General features: G+C 41.8%; 1 protein-coding gene across 2 annotated transcripts in view; it reads left to right on the forward strand.

The window, feature by feature from the left end:
* Positions 1 to 23325, forward strand: part of PRKAG2 (protein kinase AMP-activated non-catalytic subunit gamma 2) — a 459590-nt gene that overhangs the window by 303975 nt on the left and 132290 nt on the right. For both annotated transcript variants that reach the window (XM_036758525.1, XM_036758526.1), the window contains one exon: positions 21669 to 21886. In XM_036758525.1, the coding sequence (XP_036614420.1) occupies positions 21669 to 21886 (218 nt within the window). The remainder of the gene's footprint in view (positions 1 to 21668; positions 21887 to 23325) is intronic.

Below are 23325 nucleotides of genomic sequence, written 5' to 3' on the forward strand. Positions count from 1 at the left end.
ATTCCACATGGAGCTGGGAGCTAGGAGCTGGGAGCTGGGAACGGAGTGGAGCAGAGCCCAGCCTGAGCAGCGTGGAACAACCAAACTTGGAGTCGGGCGGAGGGGGCCCTAGCGCCCTGAATATGTGAGCTGCGGCAGTTACCAGACTCCTCAACCCACAAACACCAAAGACTGCGGAGAAGGTTAGTGGGAAAAGCTGCAGGAGTGGAAGGAGTTCGCAGTTCGGCTTCCAGCCCCAGGGGCAGCGGACGTGGGGCAGCTACAGTTGCTGCTGCTTCTGGCCCCAGGCCCACCTGGTGGGAGGAATTAAGTGGCGGATCAGAGCAGGAGTGCACAGTCTGCTGAAGATCTAAGCCCAGCCCGGGCGGGGGGTTCTTGGGGAAGGAGTAGTGCTGGTGTGACAGAGCTGGCACCTCCCCCCCAAACGTGGAACATAGAACTCTTTAGTCTACAAGCAGTTATACCCCACTGAAAAACTCAAGGGTCAAGTTAGTTGGTTGGGAATATGGCCAGGCAGCGAAAGCACACCCAGATTCAGTCTCAGACTTTGGATTCTTTTTTTGGTGACAAAGAAGACCAAAACATACAGCCTAAAGAAGACAACAAAGTCATAGAGCCTACAACCAAAGCCTCCAAGAAAAACATGAACTGGTCCCAGGCCATGGAAGAGCTCAAAAAGGATTTGGAAAAGCAAGTTAGAGAAGTAGAGGAAAAATTGGGAAGAGAAATGAGAAGGATGCGAGAAAACCATGAAAAACAAGTCAATGACTTGCTAAAGGAGACCCAAAAAATACTGAAAAATACACTGAAGAAAACAACACCTTAAAAAATAGATTAACTCAAATGGCAAAAGAGCTCCAAAAAGCCAATGAGGAAAAGAATGCCTTGAAAGGCAGAATTAGCCAAATGGAAAAGGAGGTCCAAAAGACCACTGAAGAAAATACTACTTTAAAAATTAGATTGGAGCAAGTGGAAGCTAGTGACTTTATGAGAAATCAGGATATTATAAAACAGAACCAAAGGAATGAAAAAATGGAAGACAATGTAAAATATCTCCTTGGAAAAACCACTGACCTGGAAAATAGATCCAGGAGAGATCATTTAAAAATTATTGGATTACCTGAAAGCCATGATCAAAAAAAGAGCCTAGATACCATCTTTCAAGAAATTATCAAGGAGAACTGCCCTGATATTCTAGAGCTACAGGGCAAAATAGAAATTGAAAGAATCCATCGATTGCCTCCTCAAATAGATCCCAAAAATAAACTCCTAGGAATATTGTCGCCAAATTCCAGAGCTCCCAGATCAAGGAGAAAATATTGCAAGCAGCCAGAAATAAACAATTTGAGTATTGTGGAAACATAATCAGGATAATACAAGATCTGGCAGCTTCTACATTAAGAGATCAAAGGGCTTGGAATGCGATATTCCAGAGATCAATGGAGCTAGGATTAAAACCTAGAATCACCTACCCAGCAAAACTGCTCCAAGGCAAAATATGGATTTTCAATTAAATAGAGGACTGTCAAGCTTTTTCAGTGAAAAGACCAGAACTGAATAGAAAATTTGACTTTCAAACACAAGAATCAAGAGAAGCATGAAAAGGTAATCAAGAAACAGAAATTGCAAGGGACTTACTAAAGTTGAACTGTTTTGTTTACATTCCTACATGGAAAGATGATGTGTATGATTCATGAGACCTCAGTATTAGGGTAGCTGAAGGGAATATGCATATATATATGTATATATATACATATATGTTTATGTGTATATATAAGTGAATGTGTATGCATGTATATATCTATGTGTATATGTATGTATGTGTATGTATATATGTGTGTGTGTGTGTATATATATATGTAAAAGAGAGAGAGCAGACACAGGGTGAGTTGAAGATGAAGGGAAGATATTTAAAAGAAATAAAATGAAATTAAGGGATGAGAGAGCAACATACTGAGAGAGGGAGATAGGGAGAGATAGAATGGGATGGATTATCTCACATAAAGGTGGCAAGAGGAAGCAGTTCTGTGGGAGGAGGGGAAAGGGCAGGTGAGGGGGGAATGAGAGAACTTTGCTCTCATCAGATTTGGCCTGAGGAGGGAATACCATACATACTCAGTTGGGTATCTTACCCCACAGGAAAGAAGAGGGAGGAAGTTAAAAAAAATAAATAAAAGGGGGGGGGGGATGATGGAGGGGAGGGCAGATGGGGGTGGAGGTAATCAAAACAAACACTTTGGAAAGGGGACAGGGTCAAGGGAGAAAATTCAATAAAGCGGGATGGGTTGGGAAGGAGCAAAATGTAGTTAGTCTATCACAACATGAGTATTGTGGAAGGGTTATACATAATGATACACATGTGGCCTAGGTTGAATTGCTCGACTTCTTAGGGAGGGTGGGTGGGAAGGGAAGAGGGGAGAGAATTGGAACTCAAAATTTTAAAAACAGATGTTCAAAAACAAAAAAAAAGTTTTTGCATGCAACTAAAACATAAGATACACAGGCAATGGGGCGTAGAAATTTATCTTGCCCTACAAGAAAGGAAGGGAAAAGGGGATGAGAGGGGAGGGGGGTGATAGAGGGGAGGGCTGACTGGGGAACAGGGCAACCAGAATATATGTCATCTTGGAGTGGGGGGGGGAGGGTAGAAATGGGGAGAAAATTTGCATTTCAAACTGTTGTGAAAATCAATGCTGAAAACTAAATATGTTAAATAAATTTAAATTAAAAAAAAATCTATTAAAAAAACCCTCAGGGCTTTGGGGATAAATGGGGTTAGGAGAACAATACTCAAATGCTTCATTAGAGACAGAGAAAAAAGATAAGGACCTAATAAAAACAGTAGCACAATTTTATGCATGTTAAATGGTTAAGGAATACCTAAGTATTAAAGTAAATAGAAGTGGCATGCATGGCCTCAGGCTGTTGTTCAGGCTCTGTTGAGTTCCTCGTGGGGCCAGGCTGGCAAGGTCTCATGGAAGTTGGGCAAGCGGGCTAAGGTGGAGAGGGCGATGGTGCAGACCTGGCCTTCTCTGCCCACACCTCCTGCACCAGGAGGCATACAATAAATATGACACTTTACTTTAACGAAGACCTGAAGTTTGTCTGTGACATAGGCATCAGAAGGGTGGCATTTTGTGCTTTCTCCAGGAAGAAACAGAGCATGAGCAAACTGATGCTCAAATTATTCCCAAATATGTCAGTCGTGCTGGAACACATTCACCTTTTCAAAACAAGTGTGGTGGCTGACCTATTTCCCTTCAGTACCTGATGCACTACTTTATGGACAGTAGGCACTTAAGAAATATTTGTTGATTGAATTAACTTGGATTCTTGGAGGGACTTAGAGAGGGAAGAGGTTCAGGCATAAGGATCTCCCGGAAGATTCTTTGCATTGATTCTGAAAGACTAGAAGGAAGGTCGGTAACCATATCAGGGCAAATAGAGCTGACTTTAGGTGGGCTGAAGCTATGGGAACTTCTTACCTCTCTCCCAACTTCCTCTTCATCTCACCCTCTTCCCCGTGCTCATTTAAAATCTCCTTCCATTCTAGACCTTTCTCAGGGACAATTTGTGAAGTCAATAAGGTTGGTTGTTCCCAGCTTCCTCTTTCTATGACTTTCCCCCTTCCTCATTAATCAAAATCTACTCTCTGCAAAGGGTCTTTTATCGGCCATCTATACCTTATTGTAAATAAGAATTTAGACTTATAAACCTCGCAATCAGGGTATTTACATTTAAGCCTTTTTTCTCATTGTGGAATCAGAGGCTCTGCTCAGAACCTGTCCCTCTCCTCCTCCAGTTAAAAGAAGTTCAGGCATTAGGGAAGATGAAGAGAAGGATGTGTAGAAAGGCAGCTAGAGTGACCTACTACTGGTCTTAACTAATTATAATCATTGTGTATTGGGTGCTGAGTGCATCTGTAGCCCACCTGTAAACAGTGGGACCTGATAGTCAGAAAGGACTGTGGAATCACTTTCTTTGATAATCTCCAAAAGTGGACTGGCTAGAACAGTTCGGTGCTATCATTCATGGAGACACAGGGATGAACTGGGTGGCCTTAGGTCATTCACTTCTGCCATGGGTTTATGAGAACCCAGATTATCTTTAAAAGGAGAAGGCAGATGTGTGTGTTCCTGTGCAGAGATGCTTGACTCCCTTCCATCTGCAACTTCCCAGCTGTCCCACAGCTTCCCCCTTTCCTTCCTCTCCCCATTGCAGAGAATTTTACAAATTAATCACCACGGAGAGATAATTCACGGAACTCACTTTCTGCATGATATGAATGAGAATGGCTGAGATGCCCAAAACAGCACCATAGAAACGAGCCCCAGTGATGATGACAGAAACAGCGGCCTGGCCTGGATCCCAGTTGCAAAGGCCCCCTCCAGCTTCCTTCCCCCTTCCCCCTCCCCTCTTCACACATGGACAGATTTCATTCAGTCTTACCAAGCATTACATGCTCAGGGTGCCTGACAAGGGTGGAGATACCAGGTGGTGTGTTGAGTCAACAGAACCAAGGGCCCATGTTCCCACAGCAGATCACTGTAGCCGGCACGGGACATGCTGGGACTGCTCTCCTCTGTCAGGCAAGGACGGGGGATGAGAGGCATGACAATCTCATTGTCACGATGAGGGAGATGGGGACTCTTGTTGGCCTGCTGGTTAATGTTAGGGTATTTCCACCTCCTTCAGGCTCCACTTGCGTGATAACCAACATGTTTATACCATTTTAAGTTTTACAAAGCACTATACATATATTATCTTATTCCATCCTCACAATAACCGTGCAAGGTAGGTAATATTATCATCCCCACTTTACAGTTGAGGGAACTGAGACTGAGGTCAGGTGAGTTGTTCGGGGTCACACAGCTACTAAATGTTGGGGGCAGGATTCAAATTCAGGACTTCCTGACTCCAAATCTAGGACTCCATCCATTACAACACCTAACTTAACAGTAACCCTATTCTACAAATGGAACTCCTATGACAGTCTTCTGAAATCATGTCCCAGGATCTGTTTTCTCCAAATCCATACTGTAGAAACATATTTCTCAACTTTTTTCAGCCCACGACACACCTGGGAAGTCTCTGGGACACAGTGTAGAGGCCTGGCAATGCTTTTCATTCAGAAACCGCCTTCTCTTTATCCAGCCTGGGTTAGCCAAAGTGATTTCCCACCTTATTTGGATGTATTTACCTCCATTACTCATTTGACTTCAGGCTCTGTTTTGGGAGCTGGTCTCAGCAACTATTAAAAGCTAAAAATGAGGTTGGTAGACAGCTGGTGGGGATGAAGGAACAGTCTCATGACGGAGCTAAGTGCTGTTGAGAGGTACTAAAATTTCAGGCCTAGGATGGGCAACAGTGGAATGAACAACTGGAGAGTCTGAGAGAAGGTATAGACAAGAGAGGGAAGTCACCATATTGGTCATAACCCATGAAGCTGAGGAGTTGGCAAACCAGTTCTTCACGTGGACTGTCACACCTGCAAAGGGACTCAAAGATCCTCTAGCCCACATTTCTCATTTGATCGATTAGGGAGCAGTCCTAGGGAGGTTGTATGTGTCACGTTGCAATGCAGTGGCAGAGCTAGGAAAGCTAGGTCTTGTGATTCCCAGCCCAGTGAGGATGCCTCTGCATCAAGCCACCTTCTTCTCTAAGCCTGCCACATCCAGCTACTAATAGCCAGAGGTTTCCCTCAATAAAGTGTCTGCTAAAATAGGGCCGGCTGGCCATCTGACACTCCCTCTGTTCCCATCTCTGCACGCCTTAATCCTGAGTTTATCCCCAAACACAATTTGATTTTAACAATAATACTGCCTGTTTTTAACAGATAGCACTTATCTGGCAAGAATCTATTAAATACTTTGTTATAAACAGCCTTTCTAGGGGTAACAGATGTTTGGTGTATTGGTCTGAAATTATGCAGAACTCCAGGTGCTGACCTAAGAACAAAGCTGAGTAAGACCCAGGCACAAAAAAGGCCTTTCCTACCTCCCACCCCCACTGCCTGTGGCCTGAAATTCCAGTTAGAGATCATCAGACCGGAGGATCACAGATCCATTTCTCAAATCTAACCAATAAGACCTTGGTCCGTGTTAAGAAAGATGCTATCCTCTTAGAAAGAGTAATTTTAAAAGTCATTAAAACCTCATTATATGAGCTCATCAGATCCTTTTCTGAGGGCAAATTTTGAGAGAGAAGAAAGAACTTGAGTGTTTTTGTTATTCAGTCATTCAGTACTCTGATTCTTCAGTGACCCCATGGACCATAGCACAGCAAACCTTTCTATCTGTTACACTGTCTCGAAGTCTGTTCAAGCTCCTGTTCGTTTCTCCCAGTATCCATCTCATCCTCTGTCATCCCCTTGTCCTTTTGCTTTCGATCTTCCCAACATCAGCATCTTTTCCAATGAGTCCTTCTCATTATGTGACCAAAGCATTTAAGCTTCAGCTTCAGTATTTGACCTTCCAGTGAATAGTCTGAATTAATTTCTTTAAGTATTAACTGATTTGATGATTGTACATGTATCAGTCAGATGACCTATATCACATTGCTTTCCATCTTGGGAAGGGAGGGAGGGAGAAAAGAATTGGAACTCAAAATCTTATAAAAGTGAATGTTGAAAACTATCTTCATATGTAATTAGAAAAAATAAAATACTGTTAGGTGGGAAAAAAAGTATTAACTGACTTGATCTCCTTGCTGTCCAAAAGGACTCCCAAAAGTTTTCTCCAGCACCACAACTTGAAAGCATAGATTCGACAGCACTCAGCTTTCCTTAGAGTCAATCTCTCACAGACATACATTACTACTGGCAAAAAACCAAAGCTTTGACTATATAGACCTTTGTTGGCAAGGTGATGTCTCTGCTTTTTAGTATGCTTTCCAGGTTTGCCATAGCTTTCCTTGTAAGGATCAAGTGTCTTTTAATTTCTTTCTTTTGTGGTCTTAGCTGCAGTCCCCATCTGCAGTGATCTTTGAGCCCATGAATATAAAATCTAACAGTGCTTCCACTTCTCCCTCTATTTGCCAGAAAGTGATGGGACCAGTTGCCATGATAGTGGTGGTTTTTTATGTTAAGTTTTAAGCTAGCTTTTCTATTCTCCTCTTTCAGTTCATCAAAAGGCTTCTTAATTCTTTTTCACTTCCTGCCATTAGCGTGGTATCATCTGCATCTCTGAGATTGTTGATGTTTCTCACAGCAACCTTAATTCCAGCTTTTGATTCATCCAGCCTGGCATTTCACAAGATGTGCTCTTAAGGTGACAATCTATAGCCTTGTCATACTTCTTCCCCAGTCTTAAACCAATCACTTGATCCTTGTTTGGTTACAACTGTTGCTTCTTAACCTCATACAGGTTGCCCCAGGAGACAAGTAAGATGGTCTGGTACACCCATCTTTTTGAGGACTTGCCACATTTTGTTGTGATCTACAAAGTCAGAAGCTTTTGTGTAGTCAATGAAGCAGAAGTAGATGTTTTTCTGGAACTTTCGTGCTTTCTCCATAAGTCCAAGAATGTTGGCAATTTGGTCACTAGTTTCTCTGCCTGTTGAAAAATCAGCCTGCACTCCTCATAATTCTCAATTCACATATTGCCGGAGCCTAGCTTTCAGAATCTTAAGCAAAACTTTGCTGACGTGTAAAATGAGCACAATTGTTCAGTAATTTGAATATTCTTTAGCATTGCCCTTCTTTAGGATTGAGCTGTAAGCTGATCTTTTCCAATCCAGTGGCCACTACTGAGTTTTCCAAATTTGCTGGCGTAGAGAGTGTAGCGCTTTAACGGCGCCATCTTTTATGATTTTAAATAGTTCAGCTGGAATTCTGGCACCTCCACTAGCCCCGCTGACTCTGTTCTCCAGGATATATGTCTCTAGACTACAGTAGTTATCCGTGATGTTAAGTTCTTTCTTGTATAGTTCTCCTGCACCTTCTTGCCCCCTCTTCTTGATGTCTTCTACTTCTGTTAAGTCCCTACTATTTTTGTCTTTGGTCATGCCCATTTTTGCATGACCTTGATTTTCCTTGATATCTCTGGTTTTCTTGAAGAGATCTCTTATCTTTCCCATTCTGTTGTTCTCTTCTGTTTCTTTGCATTGCTTACTTAAGAAAACCTTCTTATCTTTCCTTGTTATTCTCTGGAATTCTGCATTCAGTCTTGTAACTCTTTCCCTTTGTCTTTTGGTGACTTCATTTCTTGATCCTGTTATGTTATTCTTGATCCTATCCTATGTTATTGCTTTCCTTCTTTCCTTAGCTATTTGTAAAGCCTCATCAGACCACCATTTTGCTTTCTTGCTCTTCTTTCTCATTGGGATGTTTTTTTGTTGCTGCCTCATGGTTTCATTGAGCTATGCAAGCCCTCTGCCATGACAAGGCAGTGATCTGGGAGGGAGAGAACTTGAATACTGGATACTAAATGAGATGGGAGAGGTGATATGGTAAAGAAGAAAGGTCGTGAGGCTTGTATGAAGACCTATGTTGAATTGTGCCTCTGACATCTACAGCCTGTGTGACCTTGAGCAAGTCCTTCAGATCTGTCTGTGTCTCAGCTTTCTCATCTGCAAAATGAGGAGGACTGAATTTGGTGATCCCTAAGGTCTCTTTCAGCCCTAAATCTGTGAGCTATGAGCCCTCACAATCTGCCCCTTACCCATTTCAACATTATCTCCCATTACCCTTGTTAAAGAAAGAGCCACCAGTCCTTTGCTTACATCATGGAAAAAATATATTTCTTTTACTGATTAGCATGAGGCTGGATGGAACAGATTCAGTGAGACTGACAAAACAGTTTTAGACAGTAGGAATATTTCAATAGAATGAATAAAGCAAGTATATATATATATATACACACACACATATATATATACATATATACACACAACATATTTAAATATAAATATGTATGTGTATATGTATATACCCACATACATACATATACCCACACATAACCTTAAGGATACAGAGTGAAAAGAAGAGAGATACAGTAGAGAGATATGGGCAACCCATGTAGGGAAGACAAAGCGCTGAAATTGGATATATTGATACGACTGTAGAACTGTTCACATAATTAGCTTATACAATTAAAAGCAGAATATTGAGGCTTAGCAAGTTCGGTGGAAGCCTCCTGAGTATTCAAAGAAAGGTAAAATATTAATGGATAATGGATTATAAAAATTTCACAGGTAAGTAGGCATGCCTTTCATCATTCTGCCTAGGGGCAAGTAGCCTTTCCCCATGTCCCTCTGGGCTGCAATATCTCAGATACTTATGGCCATTTACACGAATGCTACATTTTACTAGACTCAAAACAGAACAACAGACCTAAAATCTAGTAGGCCCGGTATCCTGAACCCATATCCCTTATTCCAAACAAACTGGTCAATTAATATTCCTTAAACATATCCATGCACATTTCCTGCCTCACTTTTGTATCATATGTTTCCCATAGTTCCTTCTATCCAGTCATGTTAAATTCTACCCCTTCTGTAAAGTTCTACCTAATCCTAGAAACCTTCCCTAATCGATTAACTTTCTATAGTACCGTCTTTAATCAATAAACAAGCATTTATTAAAGACTGTGTGCCAGTCATTGTGCTAGGCATTGGGGGTAAAAAGACAAAATTGAGACCATCCCTCTTCTCAGGAAGCTTATATTCTTTTTTTTTTGGCGGGGGGGAGTGGCGGTATGATGGTCAGAATATATACACATAGAAGTACATCTAAATACTTGGCACCTTAAATTACAACTTTTGTTTTTTCTTGTTTTCCTAACTATGCTGTAAGCTCTCCAAGGGCAGGGGCTATATCCTGCTTGTCTTTGTTTCCTCTAACATATGGAATCTAGCACCTCGTGTAATGAGGCCTCTAGGTGGCAGAGTGGATAAAGTGCTAGATTCAGAATCAGGAAGTCCTGACTTCACATCCTGCCTTGGATATATAATAAATACCATATAACACTAGCACTACCTCACAGGGTTGTTGTAAGGATTAAATGTGTTAATATATGTAAAGTGTTAAAGCAATATGTAAATGCCAGCTATCATTAACTGGTACTTTGCAAATGTTGAATGCCATGCATGATGATGATGATGGTGATGATGATGATGATGATGAAAATATGCCCAAAGGGGAGGCTAGGATTATAAAGATAAACTCAGCTGACTAATGGGGCAGCCGGGGCCAGTTCTAAACCTAAATATCTCTTCATTGTACCCCTCACTATACCACACTGTCTCCTTAGGATACTTGCAGGAGACAGCAGAGTTGGCTTTGGGATCAAAGGATATGGTTTCCAATACCAGTTCAGCCATTTAACTACCTGTGTGACCTTAAGCGAGCCACTTAATTTTTATAGAATTAATCTCCCTCATTTATAAAAATGAAACAATTAGACTAGAAGTCCTTTAAGATCCCTTCCAAGTTTAAATTTCTGATCCTGTTGCTTTCTAGGGTTTAGCGTGTGAATCCTAAATCAGTCGATCCTGTTGGGTAGATATCTAGTTTATTTCTTTTAACCTGGATCACCCTTGTCACTGATTTGCCTTGGTTACTAAAAATGAAACAAACAGCAACAAAAACAAAAAAAAAAGTCAAACACCGTATCACCCAGGGTGGGGGAGGCGTAAAGAAAGGGAAATGCCAGTGTATCAGAACTGCCTCATTTATAAAACAGGATAATGATAAGGACAGCAGCAGCAACAACACCACCACTTATCTCCTAGGGTGTATGTGAAGAGCAGCATATATTAATATGTACAGTGCTTGGCAAAACTTAGCACTATATAAATAAGGTAGGTCTTAGTATTTTCCCTAAAGTCCCTCCAGCTCTAAATCTTATGATCCTGTGGCCTAACATTCTGTGACTCTAGGGTCCTGTGAATGAATGAATTGTGCTGGATAACATAGGAGAAGGGTGGCCAGGATGGACCCAGGGAGAAGACTTTTGCATCAGAACACCCCTTACATAGGGGGTTGGAAAGGTATTTAATCAGGAATGGAAACAGCTAGGGAAGCCATCTGATTGGTTGCTGTTGTGAACTGTATTTCCTCAGCATACATCCCAACAAACTAAATTCAGACTTTTTTTATGTTCCAACTCAACTTCAGATTCTTTGGAATATAATAGGGCCCATCTAGTAGGCCACAAAGCTAATAAGACATTCCTTGTATATGAACACATGCAGGCTGTCCTACCACTGAACCATATGCTTTAAAGCCGATGCTTTTCCAGTAATGGAAATGGGTTTTCACTGAAATGTCTACTCTTCCTTGCCCAACTCCTTGTGACTAAATCCAGGCATGGTCCAAGCCTCATCTAAGTTTGTTTACAGTGTTATAAGAGCTGATTAGGGTTTGATTTCATGATTGGACATGCAACCTTGGCCTTACTCAGCTGACAAACATTTATTAAGCATCCACCAAGTACATGTCACTGTCCTAGGTACTGGCGATTCAAAGTAAAAAAAAAAAAAAACAAAAAACACAATTAAAAAAATCCTTGTCCTGGATAAGTATACAAGTTCATACCATACAGATTAGCACCAACATACTGAGGCTATGTGTCCCTGCAGAGGTGAAAGGCATCTACATCAACCTATGCAGATTAGTTCCAAGTATCATCTTGATATCATTGTTTAAAGGTGAGAACAATGACTGGCTGCTCCTGCAGGTTACTAAAGTTTTGGCAAACAAGCTGAACCACCTTAAGGGATTAGAATTCTCCATTCAGGCTATTCCATTAACACTTTCCCAGTTAAATCCAATAATACTAACAATTTTTTAAAGCAACTCCTCGGTTCAAAGCATCCTGCTAGCTACTGGGTATTCAGAGCCAAAACTAAATATAGTCTCAGCCCTCAAGGAGTTTATATTCTACTGGGAAAATATAAGAAATAAAGAGATAAGTCTAGGTGAGGATTTAAGGGAGAAAATTTTAAGGAGGGAAATGGCATGAACAACTCTCCTATACATAAGGGTGTATATAGTAAGGGCTTCCTAGAGGAAGTGCTATCTGTCCTGAGATTTGAAGGAAGCTAGGGATTTTAGGAGGTGGAGGTGAGGAAAGGGAATAAATTCCAAACATGGGGAAGAGTCTAGGCAAAGATACAAAAGCAGGAGATGGAATGGTGAGTTTGGGAAAATCAAGTCAACCAATTGGGCTAGAACTGAAAAATTCAACAAGAGTCATGCAAAATAAACTGAAGCTCTCCAATTATCTTTAGGTTTGGGTCCTCCTAATTGGGACTGACTTTAAGCCTAGGAGGAGTAGGTAACCACTTCTATTATGAGATCTGAAGTGCTCCTCCAGCCAAAAATATCTCCTTCACTACTTCTCTCTTAAGGCCTTTTCCCCTATGGAAACGCAAATGCTGCTGGGAAGGAGGGATTAATCAATTAATCAAGTCTTCATTGAGCACCTTCTGCATGCTCAGCACTGTGTAAAGCGCTGTAGAGTACAGAAAAAAGTATAAGGCATGGACCCTACCTTAAGTGTATAAACCACTGGAGAAGACAAACCAGACACTCATGAAATTATTAGAGAACACTATAAAGCAGTGTGTAATTTAAATGGTAAATCGTGTGATACTAACAATGAGGCTGTGGGCATGAAAAGAAGGCAATTAGTTAGAGACTAGTTTTCCTCTCAGACACAAAAAGATGACTCGAACTAAGTCTCCTGGAGGTTGTTGACAGAGTCAGGCAATAAGCAGCCAGAGAGGGAGACTTTGCAGAGGAGATGGGGCTTGAGTTGGACCTTAAAGGAATGGCTATGTCAGTGCTCATGTTGGAGGAAAGAGGAAGGGCTTCATGAAATGGGTGATTGAGGACCAAAGGCAAACCTCAGCTGGGTAGAGAGAGAGAGACAGGCTCACAGAATGTCAGAGGTAGAAACGACCTTGGAAATTATCTCCCCCAAACTCCTCATTTTATGGAGAAGAATACTCAGGCTCTGAGGATAGATTCATTTTCTGGCAGCAGCCATAAGTCATTGACATTGAAGTTTGGTGAATAAGGTGGAATGTTCAAGCTGGGAGATGCCATTTCAAATCAGGAACACCATGTGACTAGAAAGTAATAAGTGAGTCATTTTCATCTGTTGACTGATTGATGAGAACAAGGGCATGAGGTTTAATCCTCTCTGGTATGGACTGGTTATATTCCATAGCACAAACTATAGCCTTCACTCTAGCCAACCACTTTGCAGACTGTGTGCCTTTGGTCACAAGAGAGACTGAGCAAGAGTGTGGATGACTCAGTGCTAATTCATCCCACTTCTAGAAAAATAGCTCAAAGGACATATTCTGCTGATTGTGAGTCAGGAATCAGGCTGTATAGGAAGGAGAGCACATAATGGATAATAGGATATATATACATATATATATATATATACATATATATATATACACACACATACACACACATATATATGTATAATATGCTTATTGTATAATACAATTACATAATGTATATATATATATATATATATATTACATAATATATATTTCTCCTCCCAGGTCCCAAGCAAGAAAACATTTTTTAGTTCTTTTCTTCCTGCTCAACAACCCTTACCTAGGGGTATACAGAATGTCATGTATACAGATTGTCAGAGCTAAGAGTTGACCAGAGAGAAGAACAGAAAGAACAAGTGATTGGCAACTGGGTTCCAATCCTGGCTCTACTACTGTCTGTATGACTTTGGGAAAAATCACTTCAATGTCTTAGTTTCCTCATCTGTAAAATCAGGAGGTTGGACTAGATAGCTGGTCCAGATTCAGGTTGTTGAGTGTTAAAATCTCTTCTAAAAAAGAAATGCTCCTCATCCTCCTGGCCAACTGAGGAATAGGGAAAGGGACTTTTTTTTTTTTTTGGTGAGAGAAGGATGGCAGGGGCAGAGGCTAGTTCTGGGACCATTCTTCATCCCAATCCAAGCATCTCAATTTAGCAAGGTGAGTGAGGAAGAAGAAGGGAACTGGGGACGGGATTGCTTAAAGATAAAGAAGAGAAAGGAAGGTCATTGAAACATGTTTTTGAAAAAGACAGAAGAGAACAGAAGGGAGGCCAGAAGGAATCACAGATAGGCAGGACAGCTTTGAACACAATACACTGAACTTATTATATACTTACGAGAAAAACAAGATGTACATAACAGAGATTCACAGTTTCATGAGCAAACTTCTCTTTTGTTGTGTATATGGAGATTCTCATTTTAGTTAAAAAATTTTTTAAATGGGGGAGGGGGGTTAAAGGGGAGGAATGAAGCATGCCACTCACCTAACAGAGAAGTGATAGACCCAAGGTGCTGAATAAGACATATATTTTTGGCCATAGCAAATACGTGGGCTTGTTTTGCTTGACAATGCTTATTTGTTAAAAGAATTTTATCTTTCCCATTTTATCTGGGGAGGTGGAGAAGGGGAAGACAGTGATAGTGTTCACAAAGTAAAAAGAAGAAATAAAAAAGAGTTATTGAAGTATCTTAAAATGCTTAGAAGGTAACAAAAAGAAATTCAGAGATAAACCAAGGACAGCTCAGAAAGTAACATGTTGTGGTCATAATATACATTTTAAAAAGAAGCTCTATGTAATAGTGGTGGTTATTCTCTTCTACTTTGTAAAGGGGAATGTTTTCTCTTTTTTGAGGTGTTGATTAAATTCAGGAGAATTTTTTCTTTTTTTTTCTTTTTTAAGAAATGGTGCCTACGTGTTTAAATTCCCCTTCAAGTACCAGATCACAAAGAAGCATATTTGTGTCCTGTTTAGGGTCAGAAAGATTTTGTACCAGAGGAGCTCCAAGTTCTTGCAGCCCTAGAATCCTATGACTGAATGATCTTGAGAGAATTTGCCTAAATTAACCCCCATGGGCAGGAAAGCAGGTCTTCATCAAGAGCTAAAGAACATGAAACCAAACATCATTTAGTTTTGCCCTAAATGCCTTCCTTCTTCTAAGAAGTAATCCTAGGCTTCCCATTCCCTTCTCTTCACCTCAACCAGGTTTCTCTGTCTCCTTTCAGTCTTCTTCTTCCATCCCTTGGGAGCAAGGCCTACTGACCCTAGCCTAAGGCCATATTGTCTCAGAGACAATCTCTCAGTGACCACCTCCATTTCCCCCCCTCTATCATGTTCTCTCTCTCTCTCTCTCTTTCCCTCTCTCTCTCTCTCTCTCTCTCTCCTCTCTCTCTCTCCCTCTCTCTTTCTTCCCCCCCCCTCTCTCTCTCTCTCTCTCTCCCCTCTCTCTCCTCTCTCTCTCTCTCTCTCCTCTCTTTCTCTCTCTTCTCTCTCTCTCTTCTCTCTATCTCTCTCTCCTCTCTCTCTCTCCCCTCTCTCTCTCTCTCCTCTCTCTCTCTCCTCTCTTTCTCTCTCTTCTCTCTCTCTCTTCTCTCTATCTCTCTCTCCTCTCTTTCTCTCTCTTCTCTCTCTCTCTTCTCTCTATCTCTCTCTCCTCTCTCTCTCTCTCTTGCCCCTCCCTCCTTTCCTCCCTCTCCCTCCCCCCCACCCCCACCCCACACCACACAGCTGATAACAATTCTGGATTGTAGCAGTGAGTTTAGAAAACTACCGAAAGGGGAAAAATGACTGTTAAAAGAGCTGGTGTTGAGATGTAGGATCAGAATCAAGTAGTCTTCCCTTTTCTCTGCTCCCTTTTTTCTTCTCTCGTCAGTGTCATCAGATGACTTGGGTCCACTCAGGTCCCAAGATCAAAAAACAACCTAGAACTAGAGCATGAGAATTTAGAGCTCAGATAGACCTTAGATATTATCCAGTCCAACCCCCTCATTTAAAAGATGAGGAAACTGAGTCTGAGAAGGTGATTTGCCCAAAGTGGTACAATTATCTAGCAACATATCTAAGACTATATATAGCAGGTCTCCAGATGTCATATCTAATACTTTTTCTACTATAGTGTGTTGCCTACTCAGAAGCCCAGCTGGGGTTCTCTTCTCTCTTCTGTCCTCTTTCCTCTCTTTTCCTTCCCTCCCTTCTTCTGCTCTCTTTCTTCCCTTTTCCATCCACTCTGCTCTCTGCTTTCCTCTCTGTTCTCTCTCCTCCCTTCTCCTTTTTCTCTGCTCTCCTCTCTGGTTGTTTCTTTCTTCTGTCCTCCATTCTTCATTTTTTTTCTTATTTCTCTCCTTTCTCCCCTCATTTGCCCTTCTTTTTACTCCTTCCTCCTCCTTTTGCAGACAAAGCACAATTTGGTCCCATTTGGTCACCGGCTTACGGCTCCCTAGTGTCTGGAACCATTCATTTGGCACCCTCTGAAGCAGCCAGGAGCAGTTTCTGTTGACTCACTGAACCTATTAACTTGTCTTGGCCATAGGAGTTAGAGAATCAAAAGGCATTGTTCACCCTCAAAGGCTTTGCAGCCCTGTTCCTAAAATGAACCATTAAAAGAGAAAAGAAAAAGCATTCTCTGCAGAAAAAGAAATAGGCCTCCCTGAGAACAGTGTCTTCTTGGGTTACTGTTGACATAGTAGACTTTGTCCTATATAGATAGGGCTTTAGGAAGATAGGAACATACATTGTGGTATATGAATGTAATGGGATATTATTGCGCTGTAAGAAAGGATCGATGTGGAAAATACAGAGAACCTTGAGAAGATTTGTGTAAATAAAGGCAGAGACAAGAAAACAGAACTAAGAGAATTATTTGTACAGTGATTACAATGGTGTGAAAGAAAACAACATTGAAGGATTTCATAACTGATTAATAATCAATTTGACATCTTTGACTAATGGTAAAGTTGGCCTCCCACTTCTTGATAGGGAGGTGGTGGAAAACAGGTACAAAACGAGGCATACATTCATTGTTAGACATGGCCGATATGTTGATTTGTTTTAACTGTCCTTTTCTTTTCTTTTTTTTTCCTAAAAGAGAGGTTTCTGTTGGGTGAAGGGATGGATAGTCATTGGTGGTGGTGGGTTTTTTTTTAAAGACCATAAATAATACATTTTAATGTATTTAAATAATTTAAATAATTTAATAATACATTGGTAGATCTATCTTAAGGGAATCAGGGCTCCAACTCAAATGCCTCTTCCTTTAGGCCTTCCTGGACCACTCCCATCTACCTCTATCTTCTCCTCTATCCTCTTCAAACTCCTATAAAACTACAGCCTTATATATTTTATTTTGCTTTGTTTGTCTTTCTTGTCTTATCTCCATAACTAAGCCATAGGCTTCCTGAAGCCAGGGACTTGGTTTTACTTTCCCTCTGGCTCTAAATTCAGGGTGTCCCACATAGGTGCCCAATATCTACTGACTGACTGGGGACCAGGGTCATAGGGTGGGAGGGTGGGGAGGGAGGGAGAGAAGTTGACAATTTACCTCGTTTTATTGAGAAAAAACTGTTTTATTTGAAATAGTTAAAGGGGATTGAATGTACCACGATTGTTTCTTTCCCTCTATATTATGCAATCCCAAACACAGCTACAAAAATTACCCTAAAAGGCCCACAGGCAAGCACCAGTCCAACCTTCTTTCCCACTCAGTCACTGTTGTTTCCTAAGGCAGCATTTCTGTTGTTAGCAACAACATTTTGGAAAAGTCCAGTTATCTTGGCTCAAGGACTGAACATCTGACTAGGCCTTTGAGAGTTGATTTTACACACACACACACACACACACACACACACACACACACACCTGACTCTTGTGTGTATATGTTTGTGTATATCATATATATGCATATGTGTATGTTTTCAGTTTGCTTTTAGAAACTAGTTTTCAGGTCTATGAAAAATACCTAATATTCAGGAGAGGTAATCGTCTAAGATGCAGAGTGAAGAGACCCAAGTTCTAGTCCTGGCTTTGCCACCAGCTCACTTTGTGACCTTGGACATTTCCCTTCCATTCTCCCGTCCTCACTGATCTCTAAGATCCCTTTCTGTTCTAACCTTCTACCATCAAGTTCAGGCATTGATCTAAATAGGAAATCCCTTACTTATAGGTAGAATAGGTGACTTCTTACATGTTTTGATTTGAGAGGTTTAAGGAAAGGCTCCTTGCCCCCAAATACATCCCCTATATTTATCTCAGATTCTTGTATTTCCACCGTTACAGCGTTATAAAGGTACAAGTACAGTCTGGTACCTTTGGGGTACCAAAGTATCAACCAGTGCTAAAACTCAGATTTCTTTTGAAAGGATATCTTTGTTACCAACTATTAAGGCTTTAGTGAGAATGAATGAGTGTATCATACGTTTTCTCCCCAGACCTGAGGTTGCTTGGAGATTCAAAGTAGGAGTCCTATCTTAAGAAAACCAGGGCAGTGAGCTCAGTCAGTATAATCAGAAACAAAGTCACAGGCATAACCACCTTCAATTCCCTTCCCCCCTCCACACCCTGCCGTGCTTCCTTCCTGTACTGACAATATTGCCAATTTTAGGAGAGCGAATTTCAGAGAGTCCAGAGGTGGAAGAGGTATGATCCTGTGGCCTGAGACTCTAAAGGTGAAGTTAGCTCAAGAACCACAAGAAGAGGGTCTGAAGAACAAAAGTCTCGTGAGGCAGGCAGGCAGGATTTCTTCTGATGAGTAAATAAGGGGGTGAGTTCCCAGAGGCACTGATGTGGGTGAATAGGAAATTCATGGGAAGAATTCTTGCTTAAAAAGGACACGTCCAAGTTAACTGAGCATGAATAAAGGAGAGTGGCAGAGATGGAAGTTAAATAAGAACAGCATGGTCATTTAGGAAGAGTATCAGAAAAGCAAAGGCCAGGGTCTGAACTGAGGCTCTGATAAATGTTAAAGGGACAATTAAAAGGGCACTTTTAGTTAGGTCTGTCATTGGGACCCAAAGAGTATTGATTAGTGGAGGTCAGATGTTAACCATTTAACAATTAAAGACGTCAGATCTTAACCATCCTGCCTCACCTTCCTCAACTCTAAGCATATCAAACTCTCTCACAAGTGATGGAGCTAGGATCCAGGAGACCTAGGTTTTCATCCTGGCTTTATCATGTAAGTGAACTCAAGCAAGGCACTTAATCTTTGTCGGTTTCTTCATCTAGAGGATGGGAATAATCTTACCTGCAATACTTTCCCTGTGGGAAATTTTGAGGAGACCTGAATTCTTCCAGCCTTAACTCTGCCACCGTCTACCTTTATGACAATGCACAAGTCATTTTATTTTGACCCGCAATTTCCTGTCCTTTGGATCTTATAACCCAGATGGGGAAATATGGTGCATTCACAAAAAGAAAAAAAACCTATAACACAGGGCACAAAAAATTATATTATGAAAGGGGAAGATCAATTCCAACTGGTGACATTAGGAGATACGTCTGAGGGGGATAACATTTGATGCGTGTCTTGAAGGATAAGTAAGATTTCAATAGATGGAGACTGGAGGAAGGAGAGGGAGGATTACTTCAGACATCGGGAACAGTGTGAGCAAAAGCAAGGTGGCTGGAAAATGAAGGATTTGAGTGGGAAGATCTTAAAGCTGGAACAAACCAAAAAAGATCATCTAGTTTATGGTTTTTTAACCTGGATTATATGTATTTTGTCTTTCTACAATATATATTTTGATAACTGTATTTCAATATAAAGTTTCCTTTGTAATTTCTATATATTTAAATATATATTATATATAAGGTATATAATATATAAATATATATAAAATATATTTTAAAACATAATTCTGAAAAAGGTTCCATGGATTGTATCAGACTGCCAAAGAGGTCTGTGACACAAAGAAAATTAAGAACCCCAGATCTCATTGAATCTCTTCATTATTATGGATAAGAAAACTAAGAACTGAGATACGGAGAGGTTTTAATTTTCCTGAGGTTACAAAGGTATTTGAAGGTGGAGTGGGGACCATTCATTCATTCAGCAAACGTTTATTAAGGGCCTACTCTGTTAGGCACCATGCTAAGCACTAGGGACAAAGGACAAGAACAAAAGTCAACCCAAACTGGGGACTCTGAGGTTCTTTCTGTTAAACTGTATCATTTCCTCTGTCCTCTGAAATTTATCTCTGAGTGAGGGAAAACGTTCCTTGAAATCAGGGAGCTAGAGATAGCTTGGCCTTCAGGACCATCCATAGTCTGACTCTAAGCCTCTTTTCTAGTCTATTCCCCTACATTATGCTTCTGGTCTAGCCAACTCACTCATCGTTTGCAGAACACCCTTTATATTCTTTCACTTTCATGCCCATGTTTGCACTCCAGCTAGTTCCTTTCCTCTTCCTTTTCACCTAGGCAATTCTACCCATCCTTGAAGGCCCAGAACAAGTCATACCTCCCACATGAAGCTGTCCCTGGTCACTCCAGGCCACAAGATTCTCTCTCTCTCCCCTGAACTGTATAGCATTTATTGTCTATACCACTCACTTAATACTAAAACATTTAGCACCTAAAACAACTCTGCACTTGTTGTCTAGTATTACTATCGAACTCATCATTATTTAACTTTCATGTGTATATATGGGGTCTCCTCAGATAAGCACCATGCAGATACAGCATCATACTTCTTTGTATGCCCTATAACATCCTATAAAGAAAAGGGGTTAAACATATGTATGGAATAGGTGTGAGAGAAACACGATGACTTGGTAAGGATGCAGGAAGTGGAATCTTCATGGATGGCATGGGGGGAGGGGATCCAGAAAGAGATTGTGAGTCCTCTGCGGAATTTTTTCAACAAAAGACTTTGATATAGGCCATCAGCCCTTAGGAAAGCACAGATTTTACCATCTGCCTGACTCGGTGTAGCCAGAATGGCCTTTGTTTTCTTTGAATGACTCAGCTTACCTCATTGAGCCTCTGGACACTGTGGCTTGCTCTTCCGGGGCAGGAAGCCCAAAGAGCATTCCAGGCAGCAGACAACTTCCTGTGTGATGAGTCATGGGGCTGGCTGAGGGGAGGTGTTAACGGCTACGCTAGGGGGAGGGGCCAAGTCAAGAACCAATCGGCCCTGGTCGTTCAGGTGGTGCTTGATGATGTCAAAAACTCTATAAGAGGGGAGAGGACAGCTGGAAGATCCTCTTTTCCTTTTCCGGTTGGAGGCAGAGACAGTTACAACGACAGTTACAGCGACAGTTACAGCGACAGTTACGGCAGTTACGTCAGTTACAGCCACAGCCACAGACACAGCTGAAACAGGAGCTGCCAGTAGCAGAGCTGACCTACGGGAGGAAGCTGAACAAAGACTTCAGGCCATTACAGCGACAGTTACAGCGACAGTTGGAGCCAGAGGCAGTTACAGAGGCAGTTACGACAGTTACGTCAGTTACAGCCACAGCCACAGACACAGCTGAAGCAGGAGCTGCCAGTAGCAGAGCTGACCTACGGGAGAAAGCTGAACAAAGACTTCAGGCCAGTGGGTAATCTTATTACCATAGAGGGGGAAACATGATTTTGCTTTACGCAATCATGCTTCTCTGTAGCCTCCTGGTTACTCTTTCAAGGCGTACTTATTGGGCCTGGAAGCTTTTGATCAATATATCAAAATGGGGTTGCTGGTTCATGGGTTGGTTACTGTGGAGCCTAAATAAATGTTTTGATTCTTCTGCCTTCTACTTTGAGAGTTTCTTATATCCGGCGGTTCCGAACGTTTCAGACATGTTTATGATCCTCTTTGAGATTATAAACTCTGCCCTCCTAATACACTCGGTCAAGGCCAGATTGCTAATAGCACCTTGTTGTTTCTCTTCCACAGCCTCCGGCCTTTCCTCTTCACCATCCACTCCTACCCAAGTGATCAAGCAGCACACTTTTCCTCTTGAATCCTATAAGAATGAACCTGAGAGATTAGAAGCTCGAATTTATGCCTCCTCTTCTCCCCCAGACACAGGCCAGAGGTTCTGCCTGCCCTCCTTCCAGAGTTCAGCCAAGCCTCCCTCTGCAGCATCGGCTCCGTATGCTACCTCCACGACAGTAAGTTGCGTATTCTTTCTTGGGATACCAGGTGGGGAATACTGTGGGTAGAGGCCAAGCCCAGAAGTACACAGATAAAAACCAGTTGCTTTTTCCAGGCTTCTCTGGCTTGTCCTGACCCTTCAGGGGCTGTGGTGAAAGGCCCAAAGGCTGAGTAGAACATTAATGCATTTGTTCCTGAATGATGATAATGAAAATCCCTTGCAAATAAGCACCTCTCGTTTAAAGGGGCATTGGTAAAGACCTTTTGGTCTTTAGGCCTTAGGAAATACTGAATTTTTGAGCAGAGTTGAAAGCAGGCCAGGTAGAATTCAGCATGTATCATTCGCACCTGTTAGGTACTCTGTCCTGTATATACAAGCAGATATGGGATCACGGAATTTGAAAGTTGGAAGGAAACTCTTCAGCCATTTTGTTTGACCCATATACAAAAGGATTCTGTTGCTATGGTATACCCAATAAATGGCGACCTGCCTCTGATTGAAGACCTCCAAGGAGGAGGGACCCCAGCACGTCTGGGGACAGGCCGTTCCACTTTGGGATAGCCCCAACTATCAGAAAGGATTTTTTGGGGTCAAATTAGCCTCTTTTCAGCTTCCCCTCATTGCTCTGAGTTCTGCTGTCTGGTACCAAACAGAGCAAATCCTCCATGTAACAGTCCTTCTTGAAGAGAGAGACCATGTTCCCCCTTCATATCTGTTCTTCAGGCTAATCATGCCCAGTTCCTTTGAGTAGTACTCCTATGATACGGACTCATGTCAGTGTCACCCATGTCACCATGCCAGTGGCATGTACCCCAGCTTAGCAATGTCCTTCTTAAACCTTGGTGCCCAGCACTGGGCACAACACTGCAGATGAGGCCAGAGTGTAGTGGAATCCTGTTGGGTAACCAAGACTGATATACACAGGAAACAGATGGTGTGATAGTTGGATAGAATAGGTTTAAGTATTCATTAAGTGCCTACTATGTGATAAGCACTTTACAGATATCTCATTTAATCCTCGTGACAACCTTGGCGCTGTTATGATCCTCAGAAGAAACTGAGGCAGATAGCGGTTAAGAATCACCTAGCCAGTAAGTAACCTGAGGCTAGATTTGAACTCAGGTGGTTCCTGACTCCAGGCCCAGCGCTCTCTCCACTGGCCAGCCAGCGGCTCTTACCAACAGTGATAATGATAGCTAGTCTTTATGGAGCACCAGCTGTGTGCCAGGTGCTATGTTAAGCGCTGTACAGTCATCTCATTTGATCCACCCCACAACCCTAGGTAGTAGATGCTATTATCATCCCCATTACAGGTGAGGAAACCAAGGCAAACAGGGTTAAGAGACTTGCCCAGAACACATACCTTGTAAGTGTCTGAGGTCTTGTAAGGGAAAAGTCTTCCTGATTCTAGGCCCAGCGCTCCTGACTAGTTCAGCCCATGGTGACCTCACTTTT

Source organism: Trichosurus vulpecula, chromosome 5 (assembly GCF_011100635.1).
Source record: "Trichosurus vulpecula isolate mTriVul1 chromosome 5, mTriVul1.pri, whole genome shotgun sequence".
In the NCBI taxonomy this organism is placed as follows: Eukaryota; Metazoa; Chordata; class Mammalia; order Diprotodontia; family Phalangeridae; genus Trichosurus; species Trichosurus vulpecula.